At 39.9% G+C, this 18263-nt stretch overlaps 1 protein-coding gene across 3 annotated transcripts in view; it reads left to right on the forward strand.

Annotated features, from left to right (window-relative positions):
• DMD (dystrophin) overlaps window positions 1-18263 on the forward strand; it is a 1175169-nt gene that overhangs the window by 590995 nt on the left and 565911 nt on the right. For all 3 annotated transcript variants that reach the window (XM_048495459.1, XM_048495460.1, XM_048495467.1), the window contains one exon: window positions 9989-10139. In XM_048495459.1, coding sequence (XP_048351416.1) covers window positions 9989-10139 — 151 coding nt within the window. The remainder of the gene's footprint in view (window positions 1-9988; window positions 10140-18263) is intronic.

The following is an 18263-nucleotide window of genomic DNA, read 5'->3' on the forward strand; positions in this document are numbered from 1 at the left end:
ATGTGATTTTCATGTCAAGTATGTGATTTGAAGTTTGCTGTGTTGTAGAATTTTAAATAATTAATCTTGGACAAGCTGAGAAATCTAAAATCTTATTGCCAGTGACATTTATGCCTGTTTCAGAACTAGGGAGTTGTGCTATGTTGCGTTCTTCCATATAATATAATTAGTCAAACTTTTTTTAAATTTTCTCCAGGGAAATTATAATGGATGCTTTCAATTCTAGCATCTAGACTAAATGCTCCCAACCACATGTTTTTATCATCATAGTGAAATGGGAGGATATGGGTGGAAAGATTTCAGAGAGAAAATATTTTAGAAATGTAAAATATACCATGTTCTTGAATTTACTGAAAACAAAAGTCTATAAATTTTGTAAAGTTATTTAGATGCTATTTTTTCAGACTCTGGCTTGCGTTCAACTTTAATGTCAGAGACAGGAAATGAAAACAATGTAGTGTACAGCGGATAGCTTATGTGTAATTCAAAGTATAAAAGAATAAACCTATACATTTATTTTTTTTATGTTAATGTTTATGTTTCTCTATTTCTTCCAAAGCAGGAATTGGCATTTATTAAGTGTATTCTTATGTATGACTCACTTGAGAAGGATAAAGCATTCTATGCTAAACTTTTTGAAATATATATTTTCCTTCATCTGGAAGTGAGAGTATTCCTACTTTTTCAGAGTTCCAGTTGTTAACCACAGAATATTCCTACTTTTTCAAAGTTCCTGTTGTTGACCACAGTCTGCCTGGTCCTTGATCTCCAGAAATTAGCTTTGCATTGTTTTGTTGTGCCAGCTTTCAATTCTCATTTTAATCACCTTTGGTGGTGAGCAGTATAAAAGTTTAACAAATACATAAATAATTTTTGGGGGGGACCATTTCACTCCAGCTTTCAGCCTAGCCACAGGATGGAGACCTTGCTGGTCACCTTCACAGATGATCTCTAGAAACAGCTGGACTGAGGCAGATCTCCACTTCTGTTATTGCTTGACCTGACATTTGATACAGTCGGCCACGACCATGATCTGTTGACTCACCACCTCACCATTGTAGGGATAGATGGGACAGCCTTATAGGAACTATATGCACCTTTTTGCCTACCTGGTCTAAAGATCGGAGCTGAGTTTTCACCAGTATTCTGATGACACCTTGCTAAATCTGTTGATAGGTGACCAGCCAGATGCCACCCCAGCAACACAGGCGAGTTGCTTAGAAGGAATGCTGAAATAGTTAAAACATAGCTGGCTGAAACAGAATCCATCAAAGATGGAGATTCTGCAGCTGGACAGTTGGGGAAATTGATGAGAGAATGACAAGTTCAACTTTTTCATGAGGTGCAATTAACACCTCTGGTGATTGTCAGGAATTTGGGAGTGATTCTGGATGCCTCACAAATGTTGTATGCCTGGCATTTTACTGTCTTCACCAGGCAAAGCAACTGGTCTCCTATCTGTCCCAGTCTGACCTAACCATAGTGATCAATTCAATGGTTATCACCAGATTAGATTGATGTAACCTGCAATATACATGGCTGCCCTTGAGACTGATTCAGAAACTCAAGTTGGTACGAAATGCAGCTGCTCAAGTCCTCATGGAGACTTCTTGGCAAGTGCACATCCAATGAGTGCTTCATCAGCTGCACTAGCTCTAGGTGTAGTACCTGGCCAGGTTCACAGTATTGGAGAGATTTATTATAATTTTGCTGGACCTGTAAGACAGAGCTGCTCCACTATATGGTTGAGGAGAGCAATGGTCCATCTCACTGGATGCTTCCATTTCCCTTCTTCATTTCCTCCTTCCTTTTTCATTCGTGGTATAATCTACTTGTCTATATATATAAAAAGCAAACTGTGACTTTGTTAGTCACTCCCTAATGCCGAAACGGCTGGACGGATTGCCCCCAAATTTTCACATGACATCCCTCCCTGTTGCGGGCAGGTAATCGGACCTTCAAATCGCCAAAAGTCCATACCTGAGCCAGGTAAAATATCTTTTTCCTGGCACACCAGGCAGATATGAAACTGTTTTGTAGGCTTTAACTTGTCACTCCTTAGATATGTTCCCTTATGCAGTCTAATGTCTGTGGCCTGAGGGCTTTTGGTATGAGAGCTGCCCAGAATGTCTCAAGCGCCAGATGGGCAGAGACTGAAGCCAGTGGAAACAGTCAAATAGATAACACTGCGTTAGGTAATACAACTGGAAGTGAAACACATACACACTTTGCCATGTGGAGACGTCAGGTGGGGATCCCCTCCCCTCACCGCCGCAGGGTAATTCTTTCACGCTCTCTGTGCCTCACCCACTGCTACTACCATAACACACCATACTTTCATACACATCCAGCTTATCCTGCACACACCTCACTCTTGCCCTCCCCTCACATCCAACCACCAATTTCACCCACTTCCTCCCACCCATATTCACCACAGCTCTCTTTTACTCAAAAGCGGGCTGGAGTTTCCCTTTTCTTCTAAGAAAAATCCTGCCGAGGTGAGGGCTGCGAACCAAACACCTACTGGTTCCAGCTTCTTTTGCACCTATGGCCTCAATCTGAGCGCCTCACCACCCTACCTCTGCTTTGTTTTGGATTGGGATAGCCTCGCCTCCCACTTGGTTCATAGCCTTTCCCAATGCCAGGGACTGTGCATGCAATCAACCAGCCCTCTCCCTGGACAGCTGGATTACGCACTCTGCCACAGTTCCGTTGTGGAATGCAGAAAGGGTTACCTTATACTAAAAACACAAGACACCTCCATATAACAATGTGAATTGAAAAGGGAAAGAGGGATTCCATTTGACCACCCCAAAAGGCTATGCTGCAGATCATTGGACCTGCATGGACATCTCAATGTAGGTTGCAAGACTGTGATGAGAAGGACCAATTTTCAAGCCACAGCAACTTGGCGTGGCTGGAGCCCCGCTTAGTATATTATTAGGAGAATCCCAGGTTTTCCAGATGTTCAGGGTTCATAATCTCTATCAAGCTCTCACCAGCATGGCCAATTGGCCATGCTGACAAAGGCTGATGGGAATTGCAGTTCCTGAACATCTGGAGAGCCGCAGGTTCCCTACCCCTGATATAAGGGATACTTCAGTATATTTATTCCTTTAATTTTAAGGGGTCCCAGGATTTTATTGCATTTGGTTCCAGATTTTATTGAATATTTTAATCATTGTAAGTCACTCTGAGGCCTTTTGGGAAGGGTGGTCTAGAAATTGAATTAATAAGTTGCTAAATAATTAGACATCTTTTGAAATTCTTATTAAGCTAACATTATTGACAATGTTAATTATATAACAGCATGGAAGTAATTTATGACTTTTCATGTTACCTGAATGAAGCAGCATAAAGAATAGCTAGGCAAAAAACATTATTGTTATTTTTGGAGGAAAGGGGAATTATACTTGCCTCAATAATAAAAGCAGTCAATTTTCATTCTATGTTTACTGTAGTAAGCTCTATGATACTGAGTATCATCACTCAACCCTACATGGAGAAACTCAATCTTTTATTTATACATTGTGAAAGAGGACTGTGGAATTAGATAATGATAGTTTTGTTTCTAATATTTGAAAAAAATATTTGAGTAAGTCATGATTGATTACTTTGAGAAAATACCAGCAACACTGAAGCTGAATATATGAATTTCTTTTAAAGTCACATCAGATGTTTAAATCAACTGACATTACTCTTCTAAAAAATGCTGTCAGCCTCAAGATTATATTTTAGTATCTTATATTTTTGCCCAATTGCAAATACGTTAATTTTATCATTTTAATATATCCCAAATCTTTATTAGCCATTTCTTTTTACTAGATGAAGAATGAGGTTTCCAATATTTCGTGAATGTAGTATTCATGCTGCAGCCAATATGTTTGAAAACATGATTCGATATTATTTCTGGGTTGTTTTTACATAATTCAACAGAAAATAAATCTGGTTTAAATGAAATAAAAGTAATATCTTGACAATCTTACACCATATTCCAAGGGTTTTAATCTTCACTAGGCCCACTATGTGTGGGTTTGTGTTGATTAAAACCAAATTTCTTTTTGATAACTGCTAAAAAGAGAGATAATATTTGATTACCATTTTGAAGCAGTTTTCTCTAATTCTTTCACTTGAACACTTTTTAAGATTCTGAGAGGAGCAAGAGTTGAATGTTTATTTGACCCTCTATGCATCTTTCTGCAGTTTGTATTAATATACTTCTGTTCTCAATTAAAAATATTTATAAAATATTTGTTTAATAATATGTATGCATATCAACAAATCCAATAAGGCTTATTGTTTAGTGTGTTTTACTTTGACTGTTTTGCTATGATTGGACCACAATTTAAATCCTGGTTTGCCATAAAGTCCTCTTTACTATCTTTTGGATTGTCATTTCACCCTCATCTGTTTCTCTTCCTGGTCCTGGAGTTATGTTTTCACTAACTGATGTTAACTGTTTTTGAATGAAAAAATCTGATAATTCCAGACATTAAAACATTGTGCTGCTTATTAATTTTGTATATGTGAGACTTGGAACAATTAAAAAGGGCCTATTTACTTAAAGTAGTTTTTGGTAGAGAGATGCCACTATATCTTATGACAGATAGCCATGACATAAGGAATCTTTTTGAGAAAAAAAAAGGGAGACAGAATCCATCAGGGTCCTTTGCAGAGAACAGAGAAGACTGAGAAGGAGGCTCACTGCACATGAGATCTTTTGCAACCCCAAGAGCCCCAAACGCAGAAGCAGCAGCATAACCAGCCACCCAAGCCACAGCAAAAACTCCATACAAGAGACTTGCAGGAAGCTTCAGAGAGATCGTAAAAAGGCTTATCTCCTCTTTGGTTCCATATTCATGTTGTGTCAGAGTTTCTTTATGTGTGTCCTGTATTTTAACTTCATTGTCATGTATTCATGGAACTGGCAGGAGCAGACTGGTTAGAGATAACTGAACAGAAGGCTTCTAGAAGCTTTTGAGTACTTGGAACACTCTCCCACCCCCCCACCTGCCAAGAGCTGGGAGCAGGATGGTTTCCTGCCCAAACGGTCACATGAAATGAGGCAGGGAGAGACCTCCACCCTCAGTTCTCTCTTTGCTGCCATGGAGAAAGGATCTGCTTCAATAAGTGCTTTAACTCAGGATCTTTTGTTGTTGATGATGATGATGGCACGTTTCAAGAAGTGTTCCAAATGTGGCACTAAGATGGCTCAGGGTGATGAGCATAAATAATGCCTCTTCTGTCTTGGTGAAATATATGTCTTTGATACATGCCTGCCTTGCAGCTTTTTCACTCTGACGGTCAGACATCAACTGGCTTCAATGCTTAAGTGGGAATGCTCTGTGGGAAAACTCTCTCACTTCAGTGGATAAACCCTACAATTAGTCATCAAAGAGTACACATATGCCCTCAGCCTCTTCAGTCCCTGCAATTCCATCTGAGATGTCTTCTGACATGGCTTTAGGGAGCACAAGGGCTGCTTCAGAGCTCTCTGTTAGGAAGACCAAAAATAAGGATAGAAATACCTCTTGGGCCAAGCTGTTAACTTACCAATGCTAGGACCCATCGCTGATGCTTCCACAGATGGGCTGTCCAGTTTGTACATCAGAGGCCTCTTTTTGGCATCAATCACCATTGCCTTGTTACCCAGCTTTCACAGGTTGTGAACTTATTTTTAAGGAATCTCCACCAGCTGCTAAGAGTGTAACAGCACACAACTATTTTAAGTAGCAATGGGGAAAATAACTTGGCTTAGCAATGCGAGAGGCAGGCTGGGTAGGGATCTTTTAAAGACTATGTATACCAGAAATGGCTTGAAACGTATCTGCAGAGAATTCACAAAAGACCAAATTGCAGTTTAAATATTTTTATATAAATTTTGGTTGCAAACAATCACACAGTAAGAAGTCAAGGCACATACACACAGTTCCTAGGATATAAACAGGGAGGAGAAGATAGGTGGGAGGATAGTGCAGGGAGTTGGGGAAGCAGGGACTATACGTTACCTAAATTCAGCTGAAGAAGATCTTGTAGAAGGCGAGGATTCAAATGACCAGCATCTGAATCCAGGCGAAGGACGAATTCGTGTCTCACACCAACAAGATCAAGGGAGCTTCAAGTTAGCAATGAGCACTGGAGTTGGGTTGCACAGTATTTTTATACCCTTTTGCCCAGGTAGGGGCGGGAACAAGTGAGTTTTCAGTTTTGTTTCCTAAATTCTCTGGAACTTCCCATGCCGGACTTGCTGGCTTGAGCTCTATCTAAAGCTCTTCTATTGTTCTAAACCCCGGGACAATGGGAGTCAATTGCTCTTAGATTATATCAGTGATACCGTGAATGGTTTATGCAGAGATACTTCTTACAGTCTCTGCCTTCAGTATTCAGATTTGAATGAGGCTTGATTGATTCAGGATGGGATCTTATTGTTAGGGAGATCATATCTAGAGGTTGGGGAAATGCAAGGAAGCAACCATTTGTTCCAGAACCATTTACCAAGGAGGTTTTCAGTGTCTATTGTGTCTAAGTAGTTCAGTGAGGTGTGGTAATCAAGATCATGTCCATAGTTAATGAGGCTTCCAGATAATTGCCTGGAGTAACTCACAAATCTAATCAGACTGTTTTGCCTTCGGCTTGCTCTCAGTTTGGACACTCTGCTATCCACACAAAAATATGAGAGGTGGCTTCTGCCTATGTAGTTTAACAGGAAAATATTATGAAATAATATATATTGGGGTGTCAAAGGCAAGGCTAACAGCCTCCTCAATGTCAAGGCCCATCACTGGTATATGAATCTCACTCTCTGATTCATCAATCCAGTGTCTCTTCTAATGTTGATCTCTATCATCTTCTCAACACCAAGTTACTCCATGTCTTCCACCCCATTGATGATGTACATTGAAATATCCTCCTCATTGGATTCTCTATTGGATTCATGGTTAGAGTCTGGGAATCTCTTATTTAGGCTCCCACTACTCTCACTGTTCATCATTGTTTTCTCCTGTCATGAACTCTGCCACCCCTGTCAGTCCCCACCTGCTCCATTTCCTCCTCTATTCAGCAAACATTCATCTCCCTTGTTGTGATATGATGTTTTTAAAGTCCTTCTCTCCTTCTCTCACATTTTGATCAAGGGAAAAGGCCTGCTCCTCAGCCCTGCTGTTGTAAAATACAGAAGTCTGGGCCATGGTGAGACTGCACTGGTGTCCCAGTTGGATGTCAGCATGGGGGGAGGGGTCTGGCCATGGCATTTCCAGGGGCAGAACTGAGATTAGTTAGCTCCCATCCAGGGTTTAGAGCTGGGAACGTGAAGGAGTGGGAAATCACACCCGGTTCTCTGCCTGTTCTTAACCACTACCCATGCTGGCTCTATAGCTACCTTAGTTAATAAGCAGCGTAAAATATGACCCCAAGATTGTTCTAAAAAGAATGGCTTTGAAATAAATGAATAAAAAAACTTGCAGAACATAATAGCATAATTATCAGAATTACAGATTACAAAAAAAACATTTATAATCTATATTGCTAAGATCAATTTTAATTGATTTTTTTTACAGCATAGTCTTTCACCAGTGATATTAATTTCTTATCATCAATGTCAAGATTCGGTGGGTTGTATCCAGGGACGTAGGTATAGATTTTTTATGGGGGGGGTTCGGGGGTGGGGCCACACCCCCACCCACCCCTAGGGCATGGCCCCACCTCCCCAAGCCCCGTCCCTGGCCTAGCGCTTATAAAAGCAGCTCTCCGAGGTCGGGGATGGCAGACTCCCCTGCCCTGCCCTCCCCTGCCCCTCCCCTCTGGGCAGAGGCATAGAGGGAAAATGGAGCCTGGTGCAAAATCTGAGTTTGCCTCCAGGGTGGCTTGCTGTGATGCTGGAATCCACCCCTAAACAGCATCACTTTCAATGGTGTTTAAACTAGAGAGCCCAAATTCTCCTTTTAAATCTACCTTAAAGGGAGAATCTGGGGTCTCTAGTTAAACAACATTGAAAGTAATGCTGTTTGGGGGTGGATTATCCTGCACCCTGAAACAGCATCACTTTCAATGTGGCGTAGTGGTTAAGAGCAGATGCATTCTAATCTGGAGAAACCAGGTTTGATTCCCTGCTCTGCCAGTTGAAGCTGTGGAGGCTTATCTGGGGAATTCAGATTAGCCTGTGCACTCCCACACATGCCAGCTGGGTAACCTTGGGCTAGTCACAGCTTTTCGGAGCTCTCTTCGCCCCACCCACCTCACAGGGTGTTTGTTGTGAGGGAGCAAGGAACCAAAGGAGATTATAAGCTCTTTGAGTCTCCTACAGGAGAGAAAGGGGATATAAATCCAACTCTTCTTCTTCTAAACTGAGGGACCTCAGATTTCTCCCTTTAAATCCCATGCCGAGGGGTGGATTTAAAAGGAGGAATCTAGGGAAATTTGGGAGTGCCTGCTGTCAGGGAGGGGATTGCTAAATTGTTAAGCTAGAAGCACCAAACTTTCAGGGTATCTTTAGGAGTCTCTCCTAATGATGCCACCCAGGTTTGGTGAAGTTTGGTTCAGGGGGTCCAAAGTTATGGACTTCATAGATGTAGCTCCCATCTCCTATTAGCTCCCATTGAAAACAATGGGGGATGGGGGCACCCCCTTTGGGAGTCCATAGCTTTGGACTCCCTGAACCAAACTTCACAAAACCTGGGTGGTGTCAATATGTGTCTTCTATTAGCAGAGACTGAACTTCGTATAAAAACAATTGTATGAAAGATAGTATTGCATCTTGGAAATTAAACTAATGTTGATATGTGAATGCTTATGAGTCAAAGATCACACATCTCTTCTGTCCATAGAATATAAATTACAATTTCCTTGTAATTTGCCCTGGGCAACGCATGGAAGGATGTTGGGGTTTAACCACATAACCACCCTTGGTTTTGATACTAAGACACTACCATCTTATTTTCAAGAGGCAAAAATGAAAGTTTTTAGCATACATCTTTTAAAATACTAATTTCAGAGCAAGGAAGCTAATTAAGGAAACCTAGTTGAAAATAAGAGGTTAAAAGCCCTTTCCTTTCCTACCTGGCTGTGGTTCAAATCAGTGCTGCACATGACTGCAATTTGTATTTTATGGACAGAAGTAGTGGGGTGAATTTTGTCTATTTATATGATGCCTAAGTATTAGAGTTCATGGTCTAGTTAGTATGGTACTGTAGCTGCAAAAACCACCTATCATAATCCAGAGAAACTAGGCATAAATAAATTCCTCTTAAATGGATTGCTGACTGGACTTAATATGTTAACTTGCTCCCTTGATGAAAAGTATTATCTGAAACTTAACTGAATAATTTTTCAGAGAAGCTTCATGTTCTGCAAAGCTATGAAACTATGAAAATGGACAGCCATTCATACCATTCTTACAATAGTGAAAATAACTGTAAAGTGACTCAGAACCTCATAGAAACATGGAAAAGACCCCAAGGGCCATCAAGTCCCACCCCCTGCAATGCAGGAACTCACAATCAAAGCACCCCTGTCAGATGGCCATCCAGCCTCTCTTTAAAAAATTCCAAAGAAGGAGACTCCACAACACCAAACATATAACTCTGTACTGAATTTCTTAGCTTTCATATTCCTGTGTTGGAGGTAGAGAATCAATACAGTAATGTTGAATGGGCTGCATCCCACAATCATTAAACATTGCACTATTGTTGAGCCATATCAATCACTGCTAACTGGATTGTATTGCCCATACAACCCAGTAGCAAGTGATTTCTGTAATACAACAGTAGCCCAATAGCCCAAAATTTGAGGAGGCAATCCTGATATATATTTTGTAATATGGACTCAGTATATCACTCCCAGGTCTGTCGAACAAATCAGTTCCAAAAATGTAAAATGCAGCGTAATTGCATACATTGTACATTTAAAATCTTGTGTTAAAATGTTTTAACAAATAGTACTTTAAACATTTGTCTGGCTAATGTATCTTCATAGTTCCTATTCTATTTTTCAGACGGTTTGACAGATCAGTGGAGAAGTGGAGGAATTTCCACCATGGCATGAAGAACTTTAACCTCTGGCTAACTGAGGCAGAACAGAATTTAGCTAAACTACAGATAGAATCTGAAGATCATGACATTTCTAAAACCAAGCAAAACCTCAAGGTAGGCTATAACATCTTACAATACTTTGGTCACTATAAGGTTCTACATAAGAGAATACATGTTTTTGATGTATTGTTTATATGAACATATAATTTGCAGCTAGTTCTGAACATGAGATACTAAGTTACTAAATGAGCACCACTGTACAAAACATATTGTCATAAAAAAAACTTCACTGTTTCTGGATTCACTTCAGTGGGTTGACTAAAGCTCAGTTATCTGGGTCCATCTGTTTCATATGCATCTTTCAGTTCTTTTCCAGGTACCTTTCAAGGTTATGTAGGTGATGAGACAAGGCCATTTCTATGGTAGCATCCTTGTATTAGGGTAACCTTATACAGATGTAAATTTATATCCAGCATCAGTAATGTGAAAAAAATAGTGCTAGTGTTTTTTGGTTAATTTTCAGAATGAAATAATCCATTATAAAATTAACTGTCAAAACCTTTTTTTAAGATATGAGGTTTGTATGGAATCTTGCATATTTACTACTGTACATGAGATACATTCACTGGAACTCTCTGGAAAAAATTTCACCTATACTAGGAACTTGTTAAATTATAATTCCTTATTCTCTTTTTTTAAATAAAATTTATTAATTTTTCACAAACCATTGTAATAACAAAAGAAAAAACATACAGGAGAAAAAATAAATATAAAAAAAGAAACTTGAAAGTGAAACTGATAAGAAAGGGGGGCAGGGGGGAAATGGAGAGGCAGATTCTAAAGCTGAAAATAGCTCACACTTACTGATCTAAGATGTTTTCAGAATTAGCAGGTGTAAGATAATTCACCTGTTGAATTTGAAGTTCTCCAGAACTTCTGGAGAGGCTAGAGTCAGACCCAGTCTGCTCTAATGTGGGTAAGCACCCTTTTCAGTAAAATACATCAGGGAGTTTCTACAAGCTCAAACCAGTCGAATTGCCATGTTCCCTGGAAGATTAATCCCTCATTCTCAACCTCAATAATGCTTAATTGTATCTGCCTAATTTATATCCTGGATTTATCTAAAATCTATATAGGTTGCCATCACCATCTCATATACTAGAAGTTACACAGTTTTTGTGCAGTGGGAAATTATAGTTTAGCAAGACAATTCAGTGCATAAATCATGATTTGGCCACAGCTACCTGCATCTAAATTTTGTTACTGCAATGTCCTCTGTGTGGTGTTCCCACTGAAGATTGTTCAGAAGATTCAATTAGCACAAAATATGTAGCAAGACTGCTTTCTGATACGAGTTAGAGAGACCAGATCTTGCTAACTGGAAGGAACTAAGCAGCGGGGTCTGAGAAGGATCACTTCCTGATGCAATTTAATTTTTCATAAATGATCTGGAATTAGGGGTGAGCAGTGTAGTGGCCAGAGCTGCAGATAATGCCAAGTTTTTTGGACGGTAAAGACCAAAGTGATACACATTGGAACAAAAAGTTCCAATTTTAAATGTGTGTTCATAGGATCTGAACAGTTGATACAGAGAGGGGAAAAATCTTGGAACTGTAGTAGATAGTTCAGTGAAAATATCAATTGTGTATACAGTAGTGGTGAAAAATGCAAACTCCATGTTAAAGAATATTAGGAAAAAAGCATTGAAACTAGAACAGCCAATATTGTAAACCCTAGACAGTGCAACCTTAATTGGAATACTGTACAGAGTTCTAGATGTTATATCTTATAAAAGATATTGCAGAACTGCTGGGAAAAAGTTCAGAGGCAACCAAAATGATTAAGGGGATTGGATCATCTTTCCTAGAAGGAAAGTCTGAACATTCTGAAGCTTTTCAGTTTTGAAAAAAGACAAGTGTGGGTGTGAGATGTTCTTATCATTATGCACAGGCTGGAGAAAGCGCACAAAGGGAGCTTCTTACCCCTATTCTATAGTACTTGAATTTGAAGACACCCAGTTGGGTTGATGGGCAATAAATTCAGGACAGATAAAAATAAATATTCCCTCAGTGAGTGGTAAATTTGTGGAATCCACTGCCAGTTGATATAGTGATAGCCATGAGGCAATTAGTCAGATTAATGAAAAACAGATCTATCAGTTTCTGTGTCTAAAAGAAACCTATATATGCAGAAGCAATAAACCTCTGAATACCAGTTCTAGGCAATAGAAGCAGCTTCAGTGTCCTGCATTTTGGCCCACAATGGCAACTGATTGGCCATTGTGTTTAATAGGATACTAGTCTGAGTAGAACTCTGGTATGACCTGAAACTTCAAAATGTCTATACAAGCTGCCATATCTTCCTGGTTCTGTTCAAAGCGTTATCTTTAAAACCCTAGACTATCTGAAACTTTGTATTTGAAGGGATGTGTTCTGCTGTGTGAATTTATCCCAGTTAAAATTAACTTTAGAAGTCCTGATCTCATCTTCAGAGCTAAGGGGATTAAGCACTAGTGAGGGGTTTTTCCAAGCCAGTCTATACTTCAAGAAATACTATTTGATCAGGCTGTGCAAAAACTTATGCTGTTTGCCCTGCCCCACCCTCCCAACAGTATTACAAACTATTCTGCATCATTAAATAGCAGAATAATTATATGAAGATTTATATGTTGCTTTCACAAGTCAGTCAAACTTGTGTCACAGTTAAATTTACTTTTAATTTGATGAGTTTAATTTTAATGCAGCATGAAAGAACAGACTCTGCTGGGGCTATTCAAGAAGCAGTATCCATAATAGCATATTGCTGAACGGGCTGGTCTGGGCAGTAAATCAGAATATGCTTACATATATTATCCAGTTGTTCTTATTAGCTTTGAACTTTCTTTAGCTATTTTTTCCATTAACCAGATGCTGAATTTATTAATTGTAGTCAGTGTTTTGATCACAAAAGAATCGAATAGAATTCCCAGCCAAACCTTCACAGTACAAATCTTTTATATGCATTATATTTATTTATTCATTCATTCATTCATTCATTCATTCATTCATTCATTCATTCATTCATTTATTAGATTTTAAGCCGCCCATCCCCAAAGGGCTCTGGGCAGCATACAGCAGGCTTGCAACAACAATACATAATAACATTAAACACAGCAGGCTAAAAACAACATTTTACACATACAAACTAAGGTAATTTAAAACAATTTACAAATCTATAACCATAGAACACAGCAGCAGCAATAATACATGGCGCTCGATCCCAAGGCCGGGAGGGGACAGTACTGATTAGATAGTATATCAGGCGTGCCAATGATGGCACGCAACACAAGGGCATCTTAGAGGGGGAATCCGTGGCTGGCCTCACCAAAGGCCCGGTGGAACAGAACTGTTTTACAGGCCCTGTGGAATTCACCATTTGCATTTATGATGATGTTGAAGCCTTCCAGTTGATTGAGTTAAGTAGATGGCATAAATTGTTCAGACACTCTGAGAAAGATGCACTTTTTCAGACCAGATTTTGTGAGGAAAAGAAAAGTTGATTTTATTTTGACTGCAACTTTGTATAAAATATAGCTGGGGATAGGAAAGGGGTCTTGTGATTCACAAAAAGTAAAGGATTAGAAAATCTGAGAAAAGAACATTGAATGGAAGGGATAGTACAGAACAGGTGGTTAAAGATCTGGAGTATCTTCTTTGTAATGTCAAAGCTTGATTTTGATTTATTTAATATTGATATTAAAGCTGCTTAATTTCCAGGTGTATCTCAGGATGAAATCCTTGCAGATTGCATGGTTTATCCAAGGGAATATCCTAATAGGAAGTAGCATCTCCCTTTTTAGTCACATTTTTCATATGTACAGTGAGTGCAGGGAGACTGACAGAATTAGTCATTAAAGGAAGCAGGAGAGACATATGATGAAATAAATGTGCAGGTGAAGTGAACCTGAAACACATAACCTTCTTTACCTTGATGCAGTAAGTTAATGTAATTAATGTAATAATTTGTGTTCCACCCTATGATTTAACTGGATGACCATGCTTTTGAATGCATATATAGTTCACTCCATTTCCATAATTTATTTACTTACTACATTTTCTTGAGCAAAAAAATGCAATGTGAATTATTATAATACAGCAATATCTAATAGATTCCACCTTTCACTATCAAAATGTATTAGGAGAAATACACTTCAGACACCATAACATAACATCATAAGTCACAGGAGGATACAGTGCTCACTTGAAGAAGACACCATTATACAATTTTATACATCAGCCCATGGCATCATCTATAAATATACTTTCCCTATTTGAACCGGATCTTTTAAAATCTCTCCCACCCCAACTCCCCCATCTGCTTTTAAAGAACATTTAGGATCTTCAGTCACCAGTTCTCACTCACACAGGAAGATCCAATCCTTCCTTATAACTGATTTCTCATGTCTCATCTGGGTTGGCTTGTCTCTGTGTTTGTCTCTATCATTTGCACAAAGCAGGTGAGGCTATTGTCTTAAAGATAAAAAAAATATCCTGAGACTGTCACTATCAGTCTCACAGTCTGTGCCGTTCTGCCATCTTCCAGCAAGTGCAAGCAAAGTGTTTTCCTCTATCACACTGCAAGAGGAGCCTGAATACTGTTGTCAGATTGTGATAATATAGCCTGAGACTCTCAATCATCCTGTGATAGCTCAGAAAACTGACAGCAACAGGGAAATTAGTCCTATTCTGTCATTACAATTTTGGTACTCCAACCTTGTGTAATAGATACATGCAGTCTCAATTTCATGTTAATATGACCTTGCACTTATTTTCAAGCCTTGATATGCACAAGTGCATACCAACAAAAATAGTATAGTAGAACATTCCACTCCACTTTGTATGGGAAGCAGCTATACATGAAAGTTTACAGGTCAGGAAGCAGCCAACATACTGGCATGCATTTAACTGCAAAAAAAATTGTCAGGAATCATTATAGAGTTTGAAGTGAATATTCTGTGGTGTGTGAAAAAAGAGAGAGCAAATTCACTGTTTGATGTTTGATAATGATCATAGCAAATATGATTGCTGTAAGAAGGCTAAGCTTACTCCTGATTATCTTGGAAGTTGATCCACAAGTATTGGAATCCACAAGTATTGGAATTTGTGGATGGTTTTTCTGTTTATCTGCCCTTTTTCTGCATTTTCACAATTGTGGAGTCAATTTATTTTTTTCTGCACTTGTCCTCAATATTGAGAGTTTTCAAGGGAGGGTGCTGTCATCATTGGTGGTGTCATTAGTGGCATCACAGCATTCCTCTTTTTAAAAAAAACACTAAAATATTGTTATGCTGCAAGAGTGTTGTAATAATAGGCTTAGCAATTTCTTTGAATTCTTAGCTTTCATTTTTTTTAAAAAAAATCTCTAGCCCCTTCTTTTACAGAGAAATAAAGAAGACACATCTCCATAAGGGAAAGAGCTAGAGACTTCTCTTTAAACAAAGCTGGAAATTCAGAGTTTCTGCTAGTCCATTGGTACAGTGCTCTAGAGATATACTAATAATTTAGTGCTGTCTAAAAACAAGAAAATGAACCCACTTATCTTCAGGGTGAGGGGAGTGGAGAATAAGTGGTTTGACCACAAAAAGTTCAGTCATTGAAATGTAAACTAGAGATTGGTGGAAATGGGAAGAATATTATACATAAGGGGGGGAAATACACATGAGGAAAAAGTTGAAAATACTTCCAACATTTTTGAGATATCCAAACAAACAAACAAAACCCAGGAAAAAACAAAAACAAAAAACTTTACCTGAAAACTAAAGCTTGAAAACTAAAGAAAATCAGGGATTAAGGGGTCAAAAGCCATGAAAAAATCTCCTGCAGAAAAGTCCTACTTGAAGCTTTACTAAAATTATGACTTTTCAAATACTATTTCAAAAGTTCAACAAAGTTTAATCAAAACTTTTAAAATAAAAAGCTTAACTCAAACCCATTAAGCCTTTGTATATGAAAACCTGGATTGAACTGCATCAAGAATCCTCTGCTTATAGTCACTTCCCAGTAGTTCTTTTATAATTTCTTTTTTTAAAAAAAAAATATTGTTTATAGGGTAAAGAGCAATTTTACATTTTTTCAAGTTTTTATAACTATTGTCTTCATTTGTGTTATTTTAAGTGTGTGAAGACAGAAGAGCTGAAACTACCCAGTTCTTTAGCAGAGTAAAAACAAATGCAGCAAAGTTCTAAAAAGGAATTTTAATAAAGTTCTAAAAATAAAAACTCAGACTACATGTCCGGGGGCGGCTGGGAGGCCCCTCCCTGGACTTAGCCACCCAGCTGCGCCCCCAATTCCGGACACTGGCCGAGGCACGCTCCCTGGCCCCGGTCGTGCCGGGAGCAAGCCGGCCGGGCTGAGGGCGGGGTGAGTGGCCAATGGTGCCATGGCTGGCCAGCTTCCCGGCCCAGGTTGCCTCTGGAGCAAGCTGGCCGGAATGGGGGTGGGGCGAGCCACTGATTGCACTGCAGCTGGCCGGCGCCTTGGCCCCGGCCACGTCAGGAGCAAGCCGGCAGGACTGAGGGTGGAGCGAGCCACGTTTGCAGGGCAGCTGGCTGGTGGTGGCTGGTGGTGGCTGGTGGTGGCTGGTGGTGAACAAGACCAGGAGGTGGGGAGAGAGGCACCCCAGAAGACTTGGGGAGGTTAAGGAGGGGTGTGTCTGGGGAGAGGGAAGGAGCTAGGGGCTGTGGAGGGTGGAAGGGCTGAGAAGGGGAGAGGCGGAAGAGAAAGAGGCAGGGAAGAATGAAGGAGAAGGGGATAGAGAAGGATGTGGGGGAGAAGGAGGCAGGGAAGAGAGAAGCTGGCTAGCTAGCCAGCTCCTGCTGCTGGCTCAAGTTCTTAATGATGGCTCCAGCTGCTGCTGGCCCCCACTCTCCATGCTGTCATAGGAATCCCTGCCTTCTTCTAGAACTTCTCAGCTGAATGTAGGTAACGTATAAGTCCCCTGCTCCCGCTCCTACTCTATCATTCAAATCTATCCTTTTCCTCCCTGCTTATATCACTTAGGAACAGTGTGTATGCTTCTTCATGTCTTACTGTGTGATTGTTTGCAACCAAAATTTATATAAAAATATTTAAACTACAATTTGGTCTCTTTTGCATTCTCTGTAGAATGTTTCAAAAGCCAATTCTTGTATAGTTGTCTAAAAGATCCCACCTAGCCTGCCTCTCGCACTGCCAAGCCGAGTTATTTCCCCAACTGCTACTTTAAAAATATATTCTCACTGTTAAGCTAGGTAACCCTAGCGTTTACTCGGCCCATAAGACCGGGGCTGTAGACGGGGAACCTGACTCCCCGGAAATGGAAGGTGGGACCAGCCACAGTCACAGGCCGGAGAGGGGGAATGCCACACTACAAAAATATATTTACAAAATAAGAGGAAGGCAAAATAGTCCTGTGCTAAAAAGCACTGGCAAGCAAGCAAGCTTACACAATAAGCAAATAAAAATACAGCAACACAGCTCAGCATACAATCATGCAGCATAAGGAGCAAAAAGGAGGAGAGGTATAGAGTGAGAGAGAGAGAGGTGGATGGATGTGAAGCATACAAGCTACCCAGGGGTAGGGAACCTGCGGCTCTCCAGATGTTCAGGAACTACAATTCCCATCAGCCCCTACCAGCATGGTCAATTGGCCATGCTGACAGAGGCTGATGGGAATTTTAGTTCCTGAACATCTGGAGAGCCGCAGGTTCCCTACCCCTGAGCTACACCATAACATGCAGTCATCAAAGGTCACCCTCATTTACTACCAGCTGCCTTGCATTAACACACAGTAACCAAATGGTGCAACTGTGTTGCTCCTGAAATTACTTACAAGAGATGCCAAATATTCTAACAAAGACTATATTTGCTAGTTTGGGACATGTTGTGTTTTATCTCGGTCATGAGGTATGTGTATAAGCAATGACTTGTATATGATGCCCTTGTTTTTTCACTGTGTGTGATAGCATGAACACCACTGTGAACTAGTTCTTTACCATGTAAACAGAGGTTCTTTCCTCACAACACAAAAATACATCTGTAGAGTGTCTCAAAAAGAGGCAACTTCCCCTTTTCACTCTACACAACCCAAATAAGATGTTTGGGAAACATCTTAAAAAGAGGTGGCTTCTGGGTGCTTTCCAGACAGCAAGGAGGAAAATAGGCTGTTTTCCATCCACCCATTTTGCTCTCTGGTCAGTTTCATCCTCAGCATGTATCTGAT

Source organism: Sphaerodactylus townsendi, linkage group LG04, assembly GCF_021028975.2.
Source record: "Sphaerodactylus townsendi isolate TG3544 linkage group LG04, MPM_Stown_v2.3, whole genome shotgun sequence".
NCBI lineage: Eukaryota > Metazoa > Chordata > Lepidosauria > Squamata > Sphaerodactylidae > Sphaerodactylus > Sphaerodactylus townsendi.